General features: G+C 36.6%; 1 protein-coding gene across 8 annotated transcripts in view; it reads left to right on the forward strand.

The window, feature by feature from the left end:
- Positions 1–18577, forward strand: part of TCERG1 (transcription elongation regulator 1) — a 64964-nt gene that overhangs the window by 9899 nt on the left and 36488 nt on the right. For 4 of the 8 annotated variants that reach the window (XR_012000009.1, XR_003238082.2, XM_026018520.2 and 1 more), the window contains exons 3-9: positions 505–657; positions 1506–1899; positions 6192–6434; positions 10789–10851; positions 12025–12225; positions 12954–13066; positions 14041–14129. Coding sequence is in view for 4 of the 8 variants with exons in the window: in XM_026018520.2 (XP_025874305.2) it covers positions 505–657; positions 1506–1899; positions 6192–6434; positions 10789–10851; positions 12025–12225; positions 12954–13066; positions 14041–14129 (1256 nt within the window). In the remaining 4 variants the exon portion in view is untranslated. The remainder of the gene's footprint in view (positions 1–504; positions 658–1505; positions 1900–6191; positions 6435–10788; positions 10852–12024; positions 12226–12953; positions 13067–14040; positions 14130–18577) is intronic. The other 4 variants (XR_012000010.1, XR_012000011.1, XM_026018528.2 and 1 more) reach the window with 1 other exon arrangement.

The raw sequence follows: 18577 nt of genomic DNA on the forward strand, positions 1-18577 counted from the left end.
TAAAAAAATATTCATTCATTCATTCATTCATTCATTCATGAGAAACACACAGAGAGAGAGGCAGAGACATAGACAAAGGGAGAAGCAGGCTGCATGTAGAGAGACGGACATGGGACTCGATCCCAGGCCTTCAGGATCACGCCCTGGGCCGTAGGCGACGCTAAACCGCTGAGCCACCCGGGGTGCCACCCTGTTAGTATTTTGATGTATTTCTTTTTAAGTCTGTTTTAGTAGTCATTTTTTTTATAATAAATTTATTTTTTATTGGTGTTCAATTTACCAATACAGAATAACACCCAGTGCTCATCCCGTCAAGTGCCCCCCTCAGTGAGTAGTCATCTTTGTTAAAGAGAAACTTGTCTTATACAACCTAGATGAATGTATTTGAATGGACTATAAAACTAGTTTCTCTTATATACTACTTTACTATTGGGTAGAATTTAGTCATTTGAAGGAAAAGAAAGATAAATACAAGTGACCATTACTGTTTTCCTTAATCAACAGAGACCACCTTTTATGCCTCCGCCCATGGGAACCATGCCTCCTCCTCCGGGTATGATGTTTCCACCAGGAATGCCTCCTGTTACTGCTCCTGGTACTCCAGCATTGCCTCCTACCGAGGAGATATGGGTTGAAAATAAAACTCCAGATGGGAAGGTAAATTATAAAATACATTTAGGTGGTTATCCTGGCAGATGAACATCAGTGACTGTATCCTTGCCAATTAAAACAAGTCCCAGATAAGCACTGGATAGGTTAGAACGCAAAGAAAGGCTCACCGGATTGGACTTCTGCACAGACGTAAGGTTGCCTGGAATGCTCACATATGTTTACTTATGATTCTGGAAGCTTGGATTTTAAAGTGTCATGAGGTTTGGTGTTCGCTAGGAGAACTCCCAGAACTCCGCATATAGTAGTACTTACAGCTAAGACTAATTACAGTGAAAGGATCCGAAGCAAAACCAGCAAAGAAAGAAAGGTGTATGGGGAAAGACTGGAGGAAACCAGGCACAAGCTTCCAAGAGTCCCCTCAGTGGAATCAAATAGAACATAGAACATGTTTAATTCCTTCAGCATGGAATTGTGACGGTACCTGTGAAGTGTTATCTACCACTGAAGCTCGCCTGAGCCAATGAGTACAGGATTTTCAGGGAATGGTGGGAGCCCTCTTAGAATTCTGGTGTCCAAATGCCAGTCACGGGTCAGCTTTGCAAACAGGGCTTTCTATGGAGAGCAGTCTGAGGCCTGCTGTGTTAACTTTGTACACAAAATATAACTTTGGTTTCCTTTTAATGTTCAAGACAGTGTGCTCATAGGACATTAGGGGAAGGGGTGAAAAGGGAAAAGTTACCTTTAGTATTATAATAAACAACAGCTAGTTTCCATCTACTTCTTTTTTCTAAGTTTTTTTTTTTTAATACCTTTTAAGACAATATAGTTGCATTATTGTTTTTTAATGATAGTTGACAGATTCTGGGATACCAACGATTTTGCTTCCTCTGCAGGTTTATTATTATAATGCTCGGACACGTGAATCTGCATGGACCAAACCAGATGGAGTTAAGGTTATTCAGCAGTCAGAACTGACACCTATGCTTGCAGCCCAGGCTCAGGTTCAGGCCCAGGCGCAGGCGCAGGCACAAGCACAAGCTCAAGCGCAGGCCCAGGCCCAGGCCCAGGCCCAGGCTCAGGCCCAGGCTCAGGCACAAGCACAGGCTCAGGCGCAGGCCCAGGTGCAGGCCCAGGTGCAGGCGCAAGTACAAGCACAAGCAGTAGGAGCTTCCACCCCTACAACCAGTAGCCCAGCACCTGCAGTGTCCACTTCAACATCATCATCCACCCCATCCTCTACCACTTCTACCACAACAACTGCCTCTTCGGTTTCGCAGACAGTATCAAGTGAGTACCAGCCAGCATGTATTTTCATTCAGGGGCTAGAGAAATGGACAAGTAGGGACTGCATTGCAAAATGATCCTAGTGTTTCAGGTATTATCTTTGATTTTATTTAAAATACACATTGACATTAAGATTTTTGGGTTAAAAAAAGGAACAGGAATTTACATTAGTAGAAGAAACTATTTGTGCTTTTGGCATTCATGGAGCTAAACCGAGGAGTGCAGAAGTAGCTGTTCATCTTGGCCGATAGTAAAGCTGGGTGCCGAGGGGTTTGTAAAATAAGTGTCTTTGTTCCTGCCTTCCAGGCCTTCCAGTTTTTTTAATTGAGGCAAGCATAACATATGTGGGACAATTAGAAGTGTGCACAGTTATACAGTGAGAATAGAAGGTGTAGGAAGTTAAGAATAGGGAGAGACAAGTAAATGGGTGGAGAAACTGGGTTTTGAGGTTGGTCATGAAGGATGGGTGGTAGAACTCGAGTAGGTTTCAAAGTAAAGATATTTTTCAGGTAGAAGGACAGCATGAACAAAGGTCAGGAGATGAGAACAAATACAGTTCATAGGATTGCTAAGAAACTCTTCTGAGTTGGGGGTGGTTATATCAGTTAATATATTTAGAGTGAGACTAGATTACAAAGAGTTTTAAGAACAAATAGGTGAAGGAGGTAGGTTCCGGGGTCCTGTGTAAGTGCAGTGTTCTGGAACATTTTTCTGGTGTTCTTTGTTTTTACTGTGAGGGTGTTACTGAAATCAGGAAAAATTACTAGGAAGTTTTCATTAATCTCGTTTAGAGGTAAATAGGTCTTAGAATAGGATACAGGTGGATGGATGAAGAGCAGAGATAGAAACAGTCAGAAAAGTGAGAGAATTTTCAGGTGTCACATCACAGAGGCCCCCCGGGGTAGACCTTTCCAAGAAAGATGAGAGGGGATTAATAGATTTTAGGGATGGGAAGAGAAGAATTATTAATTAATTTGCTTAAAAGGATGTCGTTTATATTTACATTACTAGTTCTGGGAGGTTTTTTGTTTGTGTTTTTATATATATGGTGCTACTTAATTTTAGGATGAGATTCAGCCCAAAAATAATGAAAGAATGATTTTACCAATTAGATTATTTGTTATGATACAGGCATGAAAATACATAGTTAACCCTATAGATAATTAGAAGTTGGATTATTTTGCTACCTGGATAATAGATGAGAATAAGAAAAGTCCCGTAGCTTCAGGGACTTGGGAATTATTAGTGTCTTTTACCTTGTAAGAAAGAAGTGAGAGAGATTTAATAGTAGTAGATTCAAATTGGATTGATAACAAGGAGTAACTGCAGAAGTCAGGTACACCTGATGTAGACTGTACTGATATATTTTAACAGCTGTACTTGATATATTTTAGAAGTTTGGGGGGAAATGCGCTTAGTAGGAAGATGTAAATAATGCTTTACGAGTATTTTCTCGTTTAGCTAAGGTGAATTCCGCCATGGAAGTATAACGGACAGGAGCTAGCTGGCTGAGGGGCTTTCCCTTCTTGTAGGCTCGTGCTTCTCAAAACCTGTGTGGTAATGCAGGAAGCTGCCAGTTTTTATGGCATACCTGTGGCGATAGTGGCAGAAGGAGATTAATAAAAGCATTGCAGTTCTCTGTGGATGCTGTGTTGCTTATGCTTTGTTACCTTCCTTCTTAGGAAGGGGAAAGAGCAGTACTTTGTTTTAAAGAAGGTTGGTAGTAGAATACTCTAACTGTCCTGTGTGTATTCTGTTTCTGTATCATAGTGGTCTGTCCATTGGCCCAAAGCTGTCTTGCTGCTATAAACTATTCCTTTCAGAACTCTGGTTTGTCATTTTTTTGTACTGCCCTTCGCTGATTGGGAGGCCCTTATTCTAAGAACAGAATAGCAGAAACATGTTCTTTTTATTGCCTTTAAGCATCACTTTTGATGTTCTTTCTGAGTATTCCTGATGTCTGTTTTTATTTCACTTGATTCAGTATCCTGAAGTGTTGTCATACTACAGTCTTAGTATTTCTCCATCTGTTGTAGTCACTTGTCTTTTTAAATTAATATTTGAAGCTGGATTAGTAGTATATTTGAGGCCTAGCGTTTCATTAGTTAGTTTAGCAAGAGGAGTTGGCAGGAGTTCAGTGACCATTAAGTCCTAGCTACCATTTTCCCAGTTTTCCATTGAATTCTTTCATTGCCTTTGTGTCTTTCCTCTCATGACTCATGGCCACGATCAGATTTAGAAAATCCTGTGTCAACAGGAGAAATGGATTGAGTGAATAACTTTTTGCCATTTCTACTGGTGTTCCTTTCCACTTGAAATTTGATACTTTTGTAACTCCTATTCTTTTCCTGACTACAGTACTTTTTATCTTGCTTCTACTAATTATATCTAAATAATTATTACTATAACATTTTTAAAAATGTAGTTGTATGAACTGCGGTATAGTCCTGTGTGTTAATGGAACTAAAAATTATTAAGAAATTTATGTTTTAGCCCCAGTTGAGCATAAACTCATTTTATTGTGTGCAAGTTCGTGAAAAATGCTGATGGAACCCTCCTTCTCAGGGACATTGGGAAGAATAACTAGACATATTTTTAGCCATTACGGTAGATTACAAATGCTAAGTGGTATATTTATGGGACTGGGCAAATGTTGCATGTAATTTGTATTTTTCACACTGTTCTATAAAATTATATTAATATGATACTGTACCCTAAGGCTAGGTCTATGCTAGACCAACAATTCATTCCTGGGCCCCTGAAGATACTTGTTTGGCCCTGCTGTCTATTTAGCCAAGGTGAGTCCCGCATTAACAAGTATGAAATTGCTCACATCTTCCCAGCCTAAGTGAGTTTTTCATTAGTAGGAGCTGAAAAAAGATATAAATTTTGTTAGTTGGATTATTGGGTGGCTTGTATTCAACAGTGTGCTTTCCCTTAGAATAAAATTGGCATAAAGATTGGGAATGCACGGTTTTATTTCATTTAATTTGATAAATTCATTCTTAGTCCAGTACAGGTAGTTTGAAGTTTTTCTTTACATCAAGAAAAAATGAAGTATTTGTTACCAGTGAATTACCAAAATGAATTCTGTTTTGGAACTAAATGGTTTATAAATAAATAATAAAAATGTTTTATAATATTTGAGAACTAAAACTTTTTAAAAAGTATAAAATACGAATTTATTTATTTTGGGAGGGTCACAATTTGATTTTAAATGGGATCCTAGAGATGAAATGTTTTATTTTTGTTACTTAAAAATAATGTAGTAGAGTCAGATTATCCCTAGTTTCACATTCTCTTGGTCTCTCACACTGGAAACCTGAGTTGTTATTTTTTCTTTTTCCACTTTTTTATTTTGAAATTATTGTAGAGAAACCTGACTTGTTTTTTACTCCATTTTGTTCATACTCAGTCATCAGTTATTACTTACCTTTTTCTCTGTTCTTCCTTGCTTGGACAATTCCAGAAAGGCTGAAATTGATTTTCCCACCTGTGTTCTTCCTCTTCTTCCCATTCATCTGCCAGATTAATTCATCAAACAAACATTGATTAATCCTTTCCATACAGAAACCTTCATTTTGCCTCTCTTAGACCTTTTCTATACTCACAAAGTCACACAAATAACACATGTATGCATTCTTAGAAAAAAATTGAGACTAATGAAGGATATGTAGCAAAATGTGGAAGACATTTACAGATGTAATGAGAATATACATTTTGGTGTGCATTCTCCTAGATCAGTTTTCTACACTTACATTAGCTCTTCCCTCTCCCTGCCCAGTGAAGTGCAGACTCCTTAGACTTCTGTCACAGCCTGCTACTTGATGCCTCTGGCCTGCCTCTCCAGCCATAACTCACTGGTTCTTTTGATATGCCTTGTGTTTTATTAGTTGACTGCTTGCCATGTATTTTCTAAACAATTCCTTGTCGTTACCTCCTCTTTGCTTTTATTCATTTTTCCCCCTCCACTGTCATTGTCCTTGTTGAAATCCTAATCTTTCAAGGCCTGTCATCACAGTATGCAACTTTCTGTACCCTCTCACAGTTAGAAATGGTCTTTGCGTCTTGATGTACACTCTGCTACATTTATCCCATTTCATTTTGTATTTTAGTTATGTTTGTATTTCATTTAGCTATTTTCAAGCTTCTTGAAGACAGAGACCTTGTTAGAAATTTCTCGCAGTGCATGGAATGGGCTCTTAAGTACTTACTGAATGAGTGAATGATGAATGAATATAGCGAAATGGTTTATGAAGGAGTGATACATATTCTTTTTTTTTATCTTTTATCAGCACCCACAACACAAGATCAGACCCCAAGTTCCGCTGTTTCAGTTGCCACGCCTACAGTTAGTGTTTCAACTCCTGCTCCTACAGCCACACCTGTGCAAACTGTTCCCCAGCCGCATCCCCAGACGTTACCTCCTGCTGTTCCTCATTCAGTACCTCAGCCAGCAGCAGCAATACCTGCTTTTCCACCAGTAATGGTACCTCCGTTTCGTGTTCCCCTTCCTGGCATGCCAATTCCACTTCCAGGTAAACCAATAGATTCTAATAGTCCTTTCCAGCTATGTTTTCATATTGTCAGTTAGTTTGTTCTCATGTGTCTGTTGCATTTGAAATTTGCCTTGAATCTCACCTGTTTGAAATGTTTTTGAAAGATTCATGGCTAACTGCAATATTTTCTCTTCAGTTTTGGTAAATGTCCTTTTTTGTTGTTGTTTACATGTCTTAAAAATAGAGCCACATTTGAAGCTACACTCATTTTTGATAATGGCCTCAGTGAGTTAAAAATGATCATCTTTTCATGTAACTATGTTCAAATGCAATATCTTTAAAGGACTGAGTTTGTGAAGTTGAGAACTTATCAGGTCATTAATAGCTAATACATATTGATTTTATACATCGTGCCCTGTTCTAAGCACTTTACGTGTAACTAACTCAGTTTTGCAACCATGGTATGAGGTAGGTACACAGATAGGTTAAATTACTTGCCCATGGTCACATAGTAAGTGATCGTGTTGGGATATGAGCTAAGCACTCCAGACCCAAATACCATGCTCTTAATAACTGTGTTATACTGGGAAGAAAATGTGTCACTTAACTGTAAGAAATTCATCAAAGAACAAAACCAGAACTTTTCCTTGTAACATTTGTGAAATGAAGCATAACCTGCACCATTTAAATAGTTAACGGTGAGATTGTGAAGTAGAATTTTTCCTGTAGCGGTTAAAACAGTGACAGTGTTGGGCATCCTAATTTGAATGCATTTGCTGTTGGCAAACACAATTAACTCTTAATCTGTGGTCTGCTCTCCTAGTATTTCAGTTTGAAGCTTTTCTACATTAGAGAGCTCAAGTTCACAGGGCTAGTTTGTAGCAGAGGTGGATAGAACTTAGGCCCTTTGTCTCCCAGTTTCATATTCCTCCCGCTGTCTTTTGCTACTTTATTTTTACTAGTTTTTATATAAGAATAGGGTTGTAGTACAGCTGTTTCTTAGATTTGTACATTTTAAAATTATCGTTACTGTTCTAAATTATCTTTTTCCTTGTGACCACTTGGAAAAAAAACAGTTACTTAGGTATTTATTATACCTTAGCAAGAAAGAAACCAGAATTTTAAGAATTAGTGAGGTTTTTTTCCCCCTAAGGAAAACCTTTTGCACATTGTTGATGTAGTGTTAGGTAATTAAGTGCCCAATATGTGATGTTTAGGAAATTCAAAACTATTTAAAAGTAAGAGGGAAACCAAAAATGTTTCCTCATACTAGGGATTGCCCTTTTTCTAAATTAAATTTAAGACAAGCTGCTGGATAATTGCCTCTTTGGATATACTCTTGGTAGAAAACCAGGTGATAAATGGAGACTAGGTTGACACTGGTCATGAGCTCTTGAATCTTAGGTGTATTTGGGGTTAAGGACAGTATTCATACCAGCTGCTGGATTCTGAATGATCTGAAGGAGCTTGGGTTGTTAATTCTGTAGAGGGAAGATTGAGGGTTGGGTAGGGTAATCATATTACTGAAGTATTTGAGAGGTTGAGAGGATTTTTATTTTGCTTCGGAAGTTGTTAATAGGACCAGTGGGTGAAAGGTATAGAGTAGCAGAATTGATATCTATAGAATGTTGAATTTTGTCACAATAAAATCCCTTCATTTATAGCTCTGTTTTGATGTCAGTCTTCTCTGATCCTCATCCCAGGTTTTAGTGGTGACCGTTTGACCAAATGAGGTAGTACCTATGAAGTTTAGTCATAAAAAGCATTTAATAAATGGCAGTCACTAATGTCATCTTGTAGGTCATTTGGAAGTGAGCTTGAGGTAGATAATCTGTAAAATTTTGTCCAAGATGCCAAGATTCCTTAGAGAGTTAATGTATAATAGAGAGTAATAATAATAACAATATTTGTCTATGTGGTAAGGCATCTTTGATACTACGAATTCATTTTCTCATTTCCCTTTCAATTCCGTTCTCCATGGTGCAAGAAAAAAAAGAAAAGAAAAAGATGACTTGTTTTGCTTCTCCCCAGATCTTTTATATACAGTGGGATTGATCTCTTTTTATCAATTTGGCAGTAAGGTAAACAGGAAGGATTTGGATGTTATTTATTCTGGAGCTTTAAGTTCTATCTCTAATAGCAATGTATGGCTCTAATGAGAATGATTAAGGAAGGGATAGTCAAATAAGATGAAGGAAAGGAGTGGAAGAATTACGGGTAAAAAAATACAGGAATAAGACTTGGCATTGGGAATAGTAAATTGGATTAAAACTACAGGATGTCTGAAACTATAAAATCTTAGAATATGAAGAAACTTGTCATTGACATGGAACTCTTCAAAATGCTAAGTGAAATTTTCTAATTTCTTAGTAGAACATAATTTGAGAATAAACTTACAGGAAAATTGAAGATGCTCCCTTTAGGTTCTTTTTAATTTTATTTTTTAAATTTTATTTATTTGGGAGAGAGCATGTGAGCATGAGAAGAGGGAAGGGCAGAGGAAGAGGGAGATAGAGAATCTTAAGCCACCTTCCCCCTGAGTACAGAGCTGGACATGGGGCTTATCTCAGGAACCAGAGATCATCACCACCTGAGCCAAAACCAAATCTGACTGAGCCACCCAGGCACCCCAGATGTCCCTTTAAATAGAAGATTAAAAATTCAGATATATGGCAATTTTGAGTCTTATGTATGTAATCATCCTTAAAGAAAACCTTAAGTTTACCTTTATAGTATGAAAAGAAACACAGATGACCTTTCAGTATGGTCTCTTTGTTGTTAGTCAAATATAGGCATTCTGTGTTGGCTCAGTTGATATTTAACAATGGCACTTAGGCCTAAATATGAATAGGTTTGATTTTCTGTTTTAGATGGATAGTTAAAATTACCTTTTGGGAGTGGTTTTGGAGAACATTGAGAATAAAGTTCATATATGCTAAGAATTGAATTTCTAGTGTTGACTTAATAGGTTCAGTGGTCCTGCAGATGGCAGTATTTATACTAATTTAAACCTAATATGTGGTATAACTTCTTTAACCAACTTAATTTTTGCATTGCTTCTTTTAACATTATGGAAAACAGAACCGTACATATGACTTAACTCAGCATGCTTTTATGATCTAGTGCTTTTGTTTAGTTTCAGAGGTAGTTGAAAGTTTAGCTTTAATATTCTTTACTTAAAATGGTAATTAAGAAATTAAAGGCATTTTTCAAAAATTGGCAGTATTTTTGTGTGTGCGTGCGTGAACTTAGGTACATTATTTACAAACCCAGGGGTTTAATTTCAATTTTCATCTCTAAATTAAGTGAAATTTCTTTTCCTGTACTTTAGTGGGGGAAAATAGTGTATTACTTTAAATTATTGGTACCAAACTAGATTTAGTTTTTTCAACCAAAACAAATAGAAATTAAAACCTAATCCCCAAACCCCTTTTCTTCCTGCCTTCAGCCTTTTCCTTTAAAAGTTTTTTTTCTATTTCACACTTAATTTTGGCTTTCTTCAATTAATCAGTCTTAGTTTTCCAGCTTTTCCTTTCATTCCCTTTTTATCACACTGTAATGCATCATGATGAGTCTTCATTCTTCTAAGAACTGTACGTAATTTCCATTCTTTGATACAAGTGCTACTCCTTTAGTTGGCTTAAATAATAGAGGTTTCTGAAACAATCAGCCCATGTAGTCATAAGTGATACTAAAGGGGCTGTATTTTTCTTCACATGTTAGCCTGCTTCCACATTGTTTCAAGCCTGTGACATTCCACAGAGCAGGCACTGAAAATGGATATTTTGTCATTAGTTGAATGCTACCCTTCTTTTCATTCTCTGCCCTTTTATTTGAAATATTTGCATTGGGATATTTGGATCCATCTCATACCTTACTTCCTTTCTCTCACACCCTTCTTTGTCCTATCTTATTCTTTTTCTCCTTCTGCATGGTTATGCTCCATGCCTCAGCTTCTGCATGTAGTTCCCACTTAGCAGCACAGAGAAAGTGTCTTGTCAGTGTCATGCTGCATCTGCCTTTCACTGGTATCTAAGCAACAGCAGCATGGGTTTGATGTCCTGTGGGAAAATGTCCCACACGAGAACTTGTTATATATATATTTAATGAAGGGGCTTCCTTCATCGATTTTAAACTCTCAAGACTCCTTCAAGTATTATCACAGCTGGTTTGATAAAAAGGTAATTGATGCTATAATTTAGAATTAGTTATCATTGGATTTGGCACCACTTCCCACAAAATGTCAAACAAAAAAGAAATTTTACTCCATTCTTGGTCTTTTTCATTGGAAATTGCATTCTAAATTGTAGTGGTAAATTACTTCCCTGAATCCCAGTGGTAGCCGACATACCATGGCAGCTTTCCAACGTATGCTTGCTTATCCATTTTACAGGTGTAGCAATGATGCAAATAGTCAGCTGCCCGTATGTAAAGACAGTCGCTACCACCAAGACCGGTAATTTTTAAAACCATCTTAGTTTGTTTTGTCTGTAAGTTGGCATGGTAGTGAATGTTGTTGTTTATCCTTTTATTTATTTATTTTTGCCCAAGTGAGTGGATTTTTTTATATTTTTCTTTTTAATGAGCAGTATAAATGCAGTTGTCATATTTGGCCAACACTTAATTTTCCCAATTGCCTGTAGTATTAGCTTCTTTGGTTCACAAAAGCAAATAAGGTCAGATCACTTTATATCTTAATTTTTGTAATAAGTGTAAACAACTTCATTCTCATATTCATAACATTTAATTTTATTTTTGATGTGTGTTTCTAAGTTAAATATAAAAAAATCATTTCCATGTGTAAAGTGATGTGATTATGCTTGCATGCTAGTGAGTATATGTGTGTGAATATTTGTGTGTATAGTATAAACTTAAATTTTAAACTTCTTGAAGACAGCTACCTGAAACTTAAATTCTAGAATAGGATTTGAGGGTTTTTTTTTTTTTCAATTTGGATTCATATACCTTTAATTATTTATATAATGTCAGCTTGTTTAGCTGTCTGATTAAAAAAAATACTAAGCTTGGCTTATCTTTTAAAAAATAGAAACTGCCTTTTTTTTTTTTTTAAGGAAAAAAACCTAAACTGACAAAGAGTTAACAGAGACACCTGACTTAATCACTTAGTATATTAAAGTGGATTTGATAATAAACTCAGTCATTTACTTTAAAACTGAGAATTTTATTCATACCCTTTTAGGTACCTTAGAACTAGAAGATAATTTTGCCTCAGGAAATAGGCTCAGTAAATGTTTGTTGGCTTGATTTCATTAGAATTTGAGAGATTCTTTATAAAAATATATTTCTGTTCACATGTAGAGAATGTGTCATGATTTTTATAACTTACTGTTAGGACTTCATCATAACTTCGATCCAAATTTTTGACTATTCTTAAGGTACTTCTTGGGTTGAATTTCTGAAATCTAATTGGATTTAGATCTTAGACCTAAACCAGGGAAATAGCATTAAGTAATGAAATGAAATCACATTTTATATGATTTGTTGTTTTTGTTCCAACTGGCTCATTCATTTATTAATATTTAATGGAAGATATAGCTCATATTTTAAAGTTTTCATTTTGCATTGCAGTTTGATACTTGGACCTAACTTTGTATTCTTCTTCTTTTAGGTGTATTGCCAGGCATGGCCCCTCCTATCGTACCTATGATACACCCCCAGGTTGCTATTGCAGCTTCCCCTGCTACCTTAGCTGGAGCAACGGCGGTTTCTGAGTGGACTGAATATAAAACAGCAGATGGAAAGACATATTACTATAATAATAGAACATTAGAATCAACCTGGGAAAAACCCCAAGAGCTAAAGGAAAAAGGTACTGTTTTAATGACTTGTTGAGACATAGTAAAAGCCATGGTACTACAAATAGAATGCTGTTTGAAATTCTGAGTTAAATTCCTTTTTAACGCATTTTAAGAATTTGCTAATTCCATCGTTGTTGGATTATTTATTTCTACCAAACTGATAAATATGTATGAATTTAAAAAGCCAGTTCCACTTAGATGTTGGTCTATGATTTTTTTCCATCCAGAGAAATTAAATTATTTATCTGTCACATAATCTGTTATTGCAGTTAGGAATTACGTAATTGTTCTCCTGTGTAATTTCTGAGATTATTGATATAAGGAAGAAATGTGTGTATAGCATTTGTTTCTGAAGAAAGAAATAGAGGCCCTTGGGGAGTCTTGGATGAAGAAAACTCATAATTTTCTGTATTATAAGTTCCTGTTTCTAAGTCTCTTAGTATCTTATCCCTTTGAGCAAAATGAATCATTGCTACAAAGGATGCGTGAGTGACTTGAAAGACTTCATGTCCCTCTGCAATCAGTGGTTCTTCTCTAGTGACAGTTTCCTGATGGGATAGCAAGGTATTTCAACTTGACCATTACATTATATTGAAATTAATCATGGTACAAAGAAGAACATTTTATCTTGGTGGTTAATAACTCCTGGTTACAGAGTATCTCCATTCTTTAGTCTCTGAAAGTTCTTGGAAAATTATAACAAAAACCATTGAGTGACATTGTCTTAACTTTGTAATAGAAAAATTGGAGGAGAAGATTAAAGAGCCAATTAAAGAACCTTCCGAAGAACCTCTGCCAATGGAGACGGAGGAGGAGGACCCTAAGGAAGAGCCTATAAAGGAGATAAAGGAGGTAAAGGGCCACGACCGGTTAACTTGGGAGCTAGCATTGATTATTGTCTACAATTTAGTTGTAATTGAAAACTCATCTGATACAGTTTTAGATAATTGTTAATGGTCTGACTTCTGAAATTTTAAGGTTCTTTGAAGTTGGTAATTCAATTTTTCCTTTAAAAGTTTCATTAAATTACTTCTTACAGTAAATCAAGGCCCCTAAAAAGAAAGGGCCTTGGACCAAGGCATGGACCCAATTCCGGCCTCCTGATGTATAGACTGGCACATGGTAAAAATTAGAAGTACAATTTTTTTAAAAAAAAAGGTTTTATTGTTTTATTTATTTATTCATGAGAGACACAGAGAGAGAGAGGCAGAGAGATAGGCAGAGGGAGAAGCAGGCTCCCTGCGGGAAAGCCCGATGTGGGACTCGATCCCAGGACTCTAGGATCACGACCTCAGCCAAAGGCAGACAGACGCTCAACCATTGAGCCACCCAGGCATCCCATAAATACAATTTTATATATTTGGGGAATGTTACATTTTATTGGTCTTCTCCTGACATTGGAATGATCTCTAACAGCACTATAAGAGCTCTGCTTTTTGGAAGCTTCCTTTATTCAGTGAGAGACTAATGATAGTCATGTTTTATTAGTAAGGAAGTTATTAGCAGGAGAAAGAAGGAACCTTAAGTGAAGAGGTCTCATCTAGTTTTCTATCCTAAGTTCTCTACTTCTGTTCCTAAGCAGATAGTGAATCTGTAAGACAGGACCATCTGCTGTTGCTGGAGTCTGCTGTTGTAGAATTTGGCTCTGTCTAGGGAGCAAAGTTTTAGAACTTTCTTAGAAGTCCCTACTCACAGTCCTCACTATCCTAGCAACAGGCCTGATGTTGGTTGTACTTTGAGGTATTTGCAGTATTACTTGTATTTGTGTGAGATTCAGGTATAGTTTTGTGATACTAATTAAATGGGAGTAACCTCATTTCCCTTAGGAGCCCAAAGAGGAGGAGATGACTGAAGAAGAAAAGGCTGCCCAGAAGGCAAAGCCAGTAGCTACTACTCCCATTCCTGGAACTCCATGGTATGTACTTGGCTCAGTTAGTTAAGTTACTTTATTTCATTCTTTGTTAATTTATTGTCTTATTTGATAAACTGTTTATCATATAGAATGAAACATGCTTTAAAAAATACATACCAAGTAGATATTTTTATCTGGTGAATATTTTGGTTCTTATTTCTTGTATTTTGGGTGTTCAGACCTAAAACTCAATTGTCTTTCTCCTTTCATTGTAACTGTCTCTTAATTTTTATTGTGCACAATTATAGACTTGAACCACTGTGAGATCCTGAATCTAGTTTTTATTGTGTAAAATAAGTTTTTGAAATTAGTTTAGTGGCAGCCTGTGTGGCTCAGTGGTTTAGTGCTGCCTTCAGCCCAAGGCATGATCCTGGAGACCCAGGATTGAGTCCCGTGTCGGCTTCCTGCATGGAGCCCGTTTCTCCCTCTGCTTGTGTCTCTCCCCCCCCCCACCCCCATGTTTCTCGTGAATAAATAAATAAAATCTTTAAAAAATAAAATAAAATTAATTTGGTATATATGCCTACAAAGATGATTACACTTACAGAACTGTGTAAAAATTTTTTTAAGTGTTTTTCTTTTCTGCTTTGGTTTTCTTTTCTTTCTTTTTTTCTTCCTTTCTTTTTTTCTCTTTCTTTTCTTCTTTCTTTTCTTTCTTTTCTTTTCTTTTCTTTTCTTTTCTTTTCTTTTCTTTTCTTTTCTTTTCTTACCATTTTCTTAAAAATTTGTTCATGAGAGACACATAGAGAAAGAGGCAGAGACAGGCAGAGGGAGAAGCAGGCATCCTGCGGGGAGCCCGATGTGGGACTTAAATCCCAGCACTCCAGGATCACACCCTGAGCCTGAGGCCCATGCTCAACCACTGAGCCACCCAGGCATCCCTCATTTTTCCTTTTCTTATTCTTCCTGAGTCAGTGTTCTGTCCTGGTCCTGCTGCAGCCCATTTAATCCGTGTACAGTCCACACATTACATAGAGTTGTTCCAGATGTCTTGTAATCTATAGATTCCCCTCCATTGTGTTTTCATTGCATCTTTCCTGTTTTTGGTATTTAAAAAATAAATGTTGGTTACATGGAGACTCACAATCTGAATGTTGCTATTGCATCCCAGTGATACTGTTTCAGTCTTCTATTCCTGAATTTCCTGCAAACTTGCAAGTGTATGCAGATACCTGGTCAGATTCTCATCAGATTTTTAGCAAGACCAATTCATATGTGGACGTTTGGCAGGGTTGGGGGACGTTTTTCGTTGTCATAACTTGGAAGGGGTTAATAGCATGTAATATCTAGTTGTTAGAGGGTACGGATGCTCCTAAACATCCTACTATGTACAAGAGATCTCCCTACAAGAATTATTTGGCCCAAAATGTCAGTAGTCCTGAGGTTTTCACAGTAATGAGTTGGTTTGGGTATTATAGATTCATTGATTTAAATACATGTTCTTTGCTTCTCTCCAGGATAATTATTATGCTTACCAAAGTTCAACTGTTTCATCTTGGGCTGCGTGAAGCCTCTTAAGATTGACTCCGGGGTTTTTTGTTGCAACCCTGTTCTTTGATACCTACCTTGTTTTCTACTCTGACAAAGATGTTTCTGGCTGTCTCATGTACTCATGTATTTCCTGCATCAGACCTAGATTTGGCCATTTTGCTACGGAGCCTGGTTTCTTTTCCTGGGATGTGGCATTTATAGGATCTAGGGATAGTTGTTATTACTGAATAAGTCATTTTTTTTTTTAGATCTCTTTGCTAGATAGATTGAAGATGCACACATTTAAAGACATATCATGAGTTCATATAATTATTTGCAGTTGAGGTTTACTATAAGGTTTTTACTGAACCTCATCATCTAGTTTAAACTCAGTATCGCCTTTCTTGCTGAAAATCCTCTTACTAAGCAATAGCAACATAATTATTTATTTGCTTTTCTCACACACAAGTCACAGAATTACAGTATTAACACTGTCGCTTTTACAGTGTGATACTGAAAACCATTTTTAACTCCTCCCCCACCCCCATTACATTTATGTTCAGGGAATCTTACTCAAGGGGTTCATCACAGATTATTCTGTTTTAAAGTCATTTGGAATAATTGTTTTCTATATATTTCGTTCTACCAACTTGATGCAAAGCCTCATTTTAAAAAATAAAATATTTACAAAATATTTACCACAATTGAAGTTATGAAAATAGTCCATTCAAAGAATATGTTCCTAGATTGTGGTTTCTGCGTTTGTACGTGAAAAGTTGGTAACCAACTCTGAATCTCACCAGTCTGCAACTTCATGGCCCTCAACAGTTTTCAGATTTGGGTCTGTCCTCAAATTGGTGGAATTTTTCTTTTGGAATTTATTTAATTGCTTATCTTTATCTGTTTTTCTTTTTCTGGAACATTTGTTATTTGCATGTCACATCTTTTATGTTATCCTCGAAACCTCTTTTTTCTGTATGTTTTATATCTATAGTTTTTGTGTCCTGCTTTGAGTTGTTTTCTCATTGATTTGATATTATTAGAAGAGAATACATGAATCCATAAATACATTATGAAAGAATTACATGGAAAAAATTACAGAATTCCACTTTCATCTAGCCTCTTCATTAATAAAAGTTTGGGTACATATGCTTTCTAGACCCTTTGCTATGTTTTATGTACATGTATACAGGATTTATGTGTGGTGTACATGCGTGTTTATAGTGTCTTAAAAACAGTATTCCTGTTTTTTTTTTTTTTACTAAATGTCTCAAATTTTGCTATTTATGTATATATAAATCTATTTGTGATAGCATAGTTTTCTGTAAACGCATAATTTTTCTATAATGAGTTGATTAGGTTGTCCCCCACCCCTCCCCCGCTCTCCCCCCTATTAACAAAAGTTGCTGTTGCTGTTTAGGACATCCTTAATACATATTTCTTTGTGAACACATTCAGATATTACTGTTGAATTGATTTTTAGAGGTGAAGTTGCTGAATCAAATGATTCTGTTATTTAATATTTGGTAGATACTGCTAAGTTAACCTCAGAAAGGTTTTGGTAGTTGGGGGGAGGGAACAAGGCAGGCTGGACTTAGCCAGTTAATATTCTCGGCAATAGCCTGGTAGTACCAGTGTTCTCTCCCTCTTACCAGTGTGGGCATATTCTGTTTACATCTTGGGTAATCTGTTAAGAAAAAGAATCCTGTTACATTTTCCAGATTGAATTACTGGTGTAATTCAATTTATTTCATGTTGATTGGCCGTGGATTGCTTCCTTCACAGTTTTCCTTGTCCTTTTTATGGACTTGTCTTTTTCTTAATAATAGGAGAGAGCCTTTTTTTTTTTTTTTTAAGATTGTATTTATTTATTTGAGAGAGCTTAAGTGACGGGGGTGGGGGAAAGAGATAGGCAGAGGGACAGCAGACTCCCTCTTGAGTGTAGAGCCTGTTGTGGGGCTCAATCCCAGGATCTTGAGATCATGATTTGAGCTGAAGTTAGACACTTAACCTACTAAGCCACCCAGGTGCCCCAGAAAAGATCTTTTCATGCATGCTATTAACTCCTTTGATTTTTACATACATTACAGTTTCTCCCTACCTGTTGATTTTCGTTTTAATGTCTTGTCATACATAGATTTTGTATTTCAGTGAGATCATATTTATTGATACCCTAGGGAATATTCCCCCTTGCCGCAACTCTGTGTTCCTAGTGCTTATACAGCCCATCTGCATACATGTAAGACAACTGCTTATCTAAATTATTTTCCAAGTCTGTCAGTGAAAAATGTATTGTCAGTAGAACTTTAATTCCTTAATTATTTCCTGTTTCTTGTAAAATGGGTAAATGCTAAACAAATTACTAAGGGTGTGCTTGGTTGGCTCAGTCAGTGGAGCGTAGGACTCTTGATCTCAGGATTATAAATTTTAGCCCCATGTTGGGTATAGAGATTACTTAAAATCTCTTTTTTTTTCCTTAAATTTTTTCAAAGATTTTATTTATGTATTTATGTATTTATATGAGACAGAGAAAGAGAGGCAGAGACACAGGCAGAGGGAGAAGCAGGCTACATGCAGGGAGCCCGATGTGGGACTCGATCCCAGGACTCCAGGATCACACCCTGGGCCAAAGGCAGGCGCTAAACCGCTGAGCCACCCAGGGATCCCCAAAAGATTACTTAAACTCTTAAAAACCAACAACAAATTATTTCGCTAAGCAGGCTGTGCCACTTCATTTGGATAATCAGATTTTTATTAGTCTTTGTATTGCTTGATATCTTCAGATGTTGATCTTGAAGTAACGGTTTCTTCAGAGTTAAGCTAGATGTGAAACATGAAGTTTCATATTCCTTACTGATACTGGTATGTTTTACCTAGTATTTCACAACATTAGACTCTTTGTTTTAAAGATCAAAATTAGAAGCATTTTGTATTCCTTAGGGTCAGTAAGCTTTAGTTTCTGGTCCAAGTGAGTTTTTAAT

The sequence above is a fragment of the Vulpes vulpes genome, chromosome 2 (assembly GCF_048418805.1).
Source record: "Vulpes vulpes isolate BD-2025 chromosome 2, VulVul3, whole genome shotgun sequence".
In the NCBI taxonomy this organism is placed as follows: Eukaryota; Metazoa; Chordata; class Mammalia; order Carnivora; family Canidae; genus Vulpes; species Vulpes vulpes.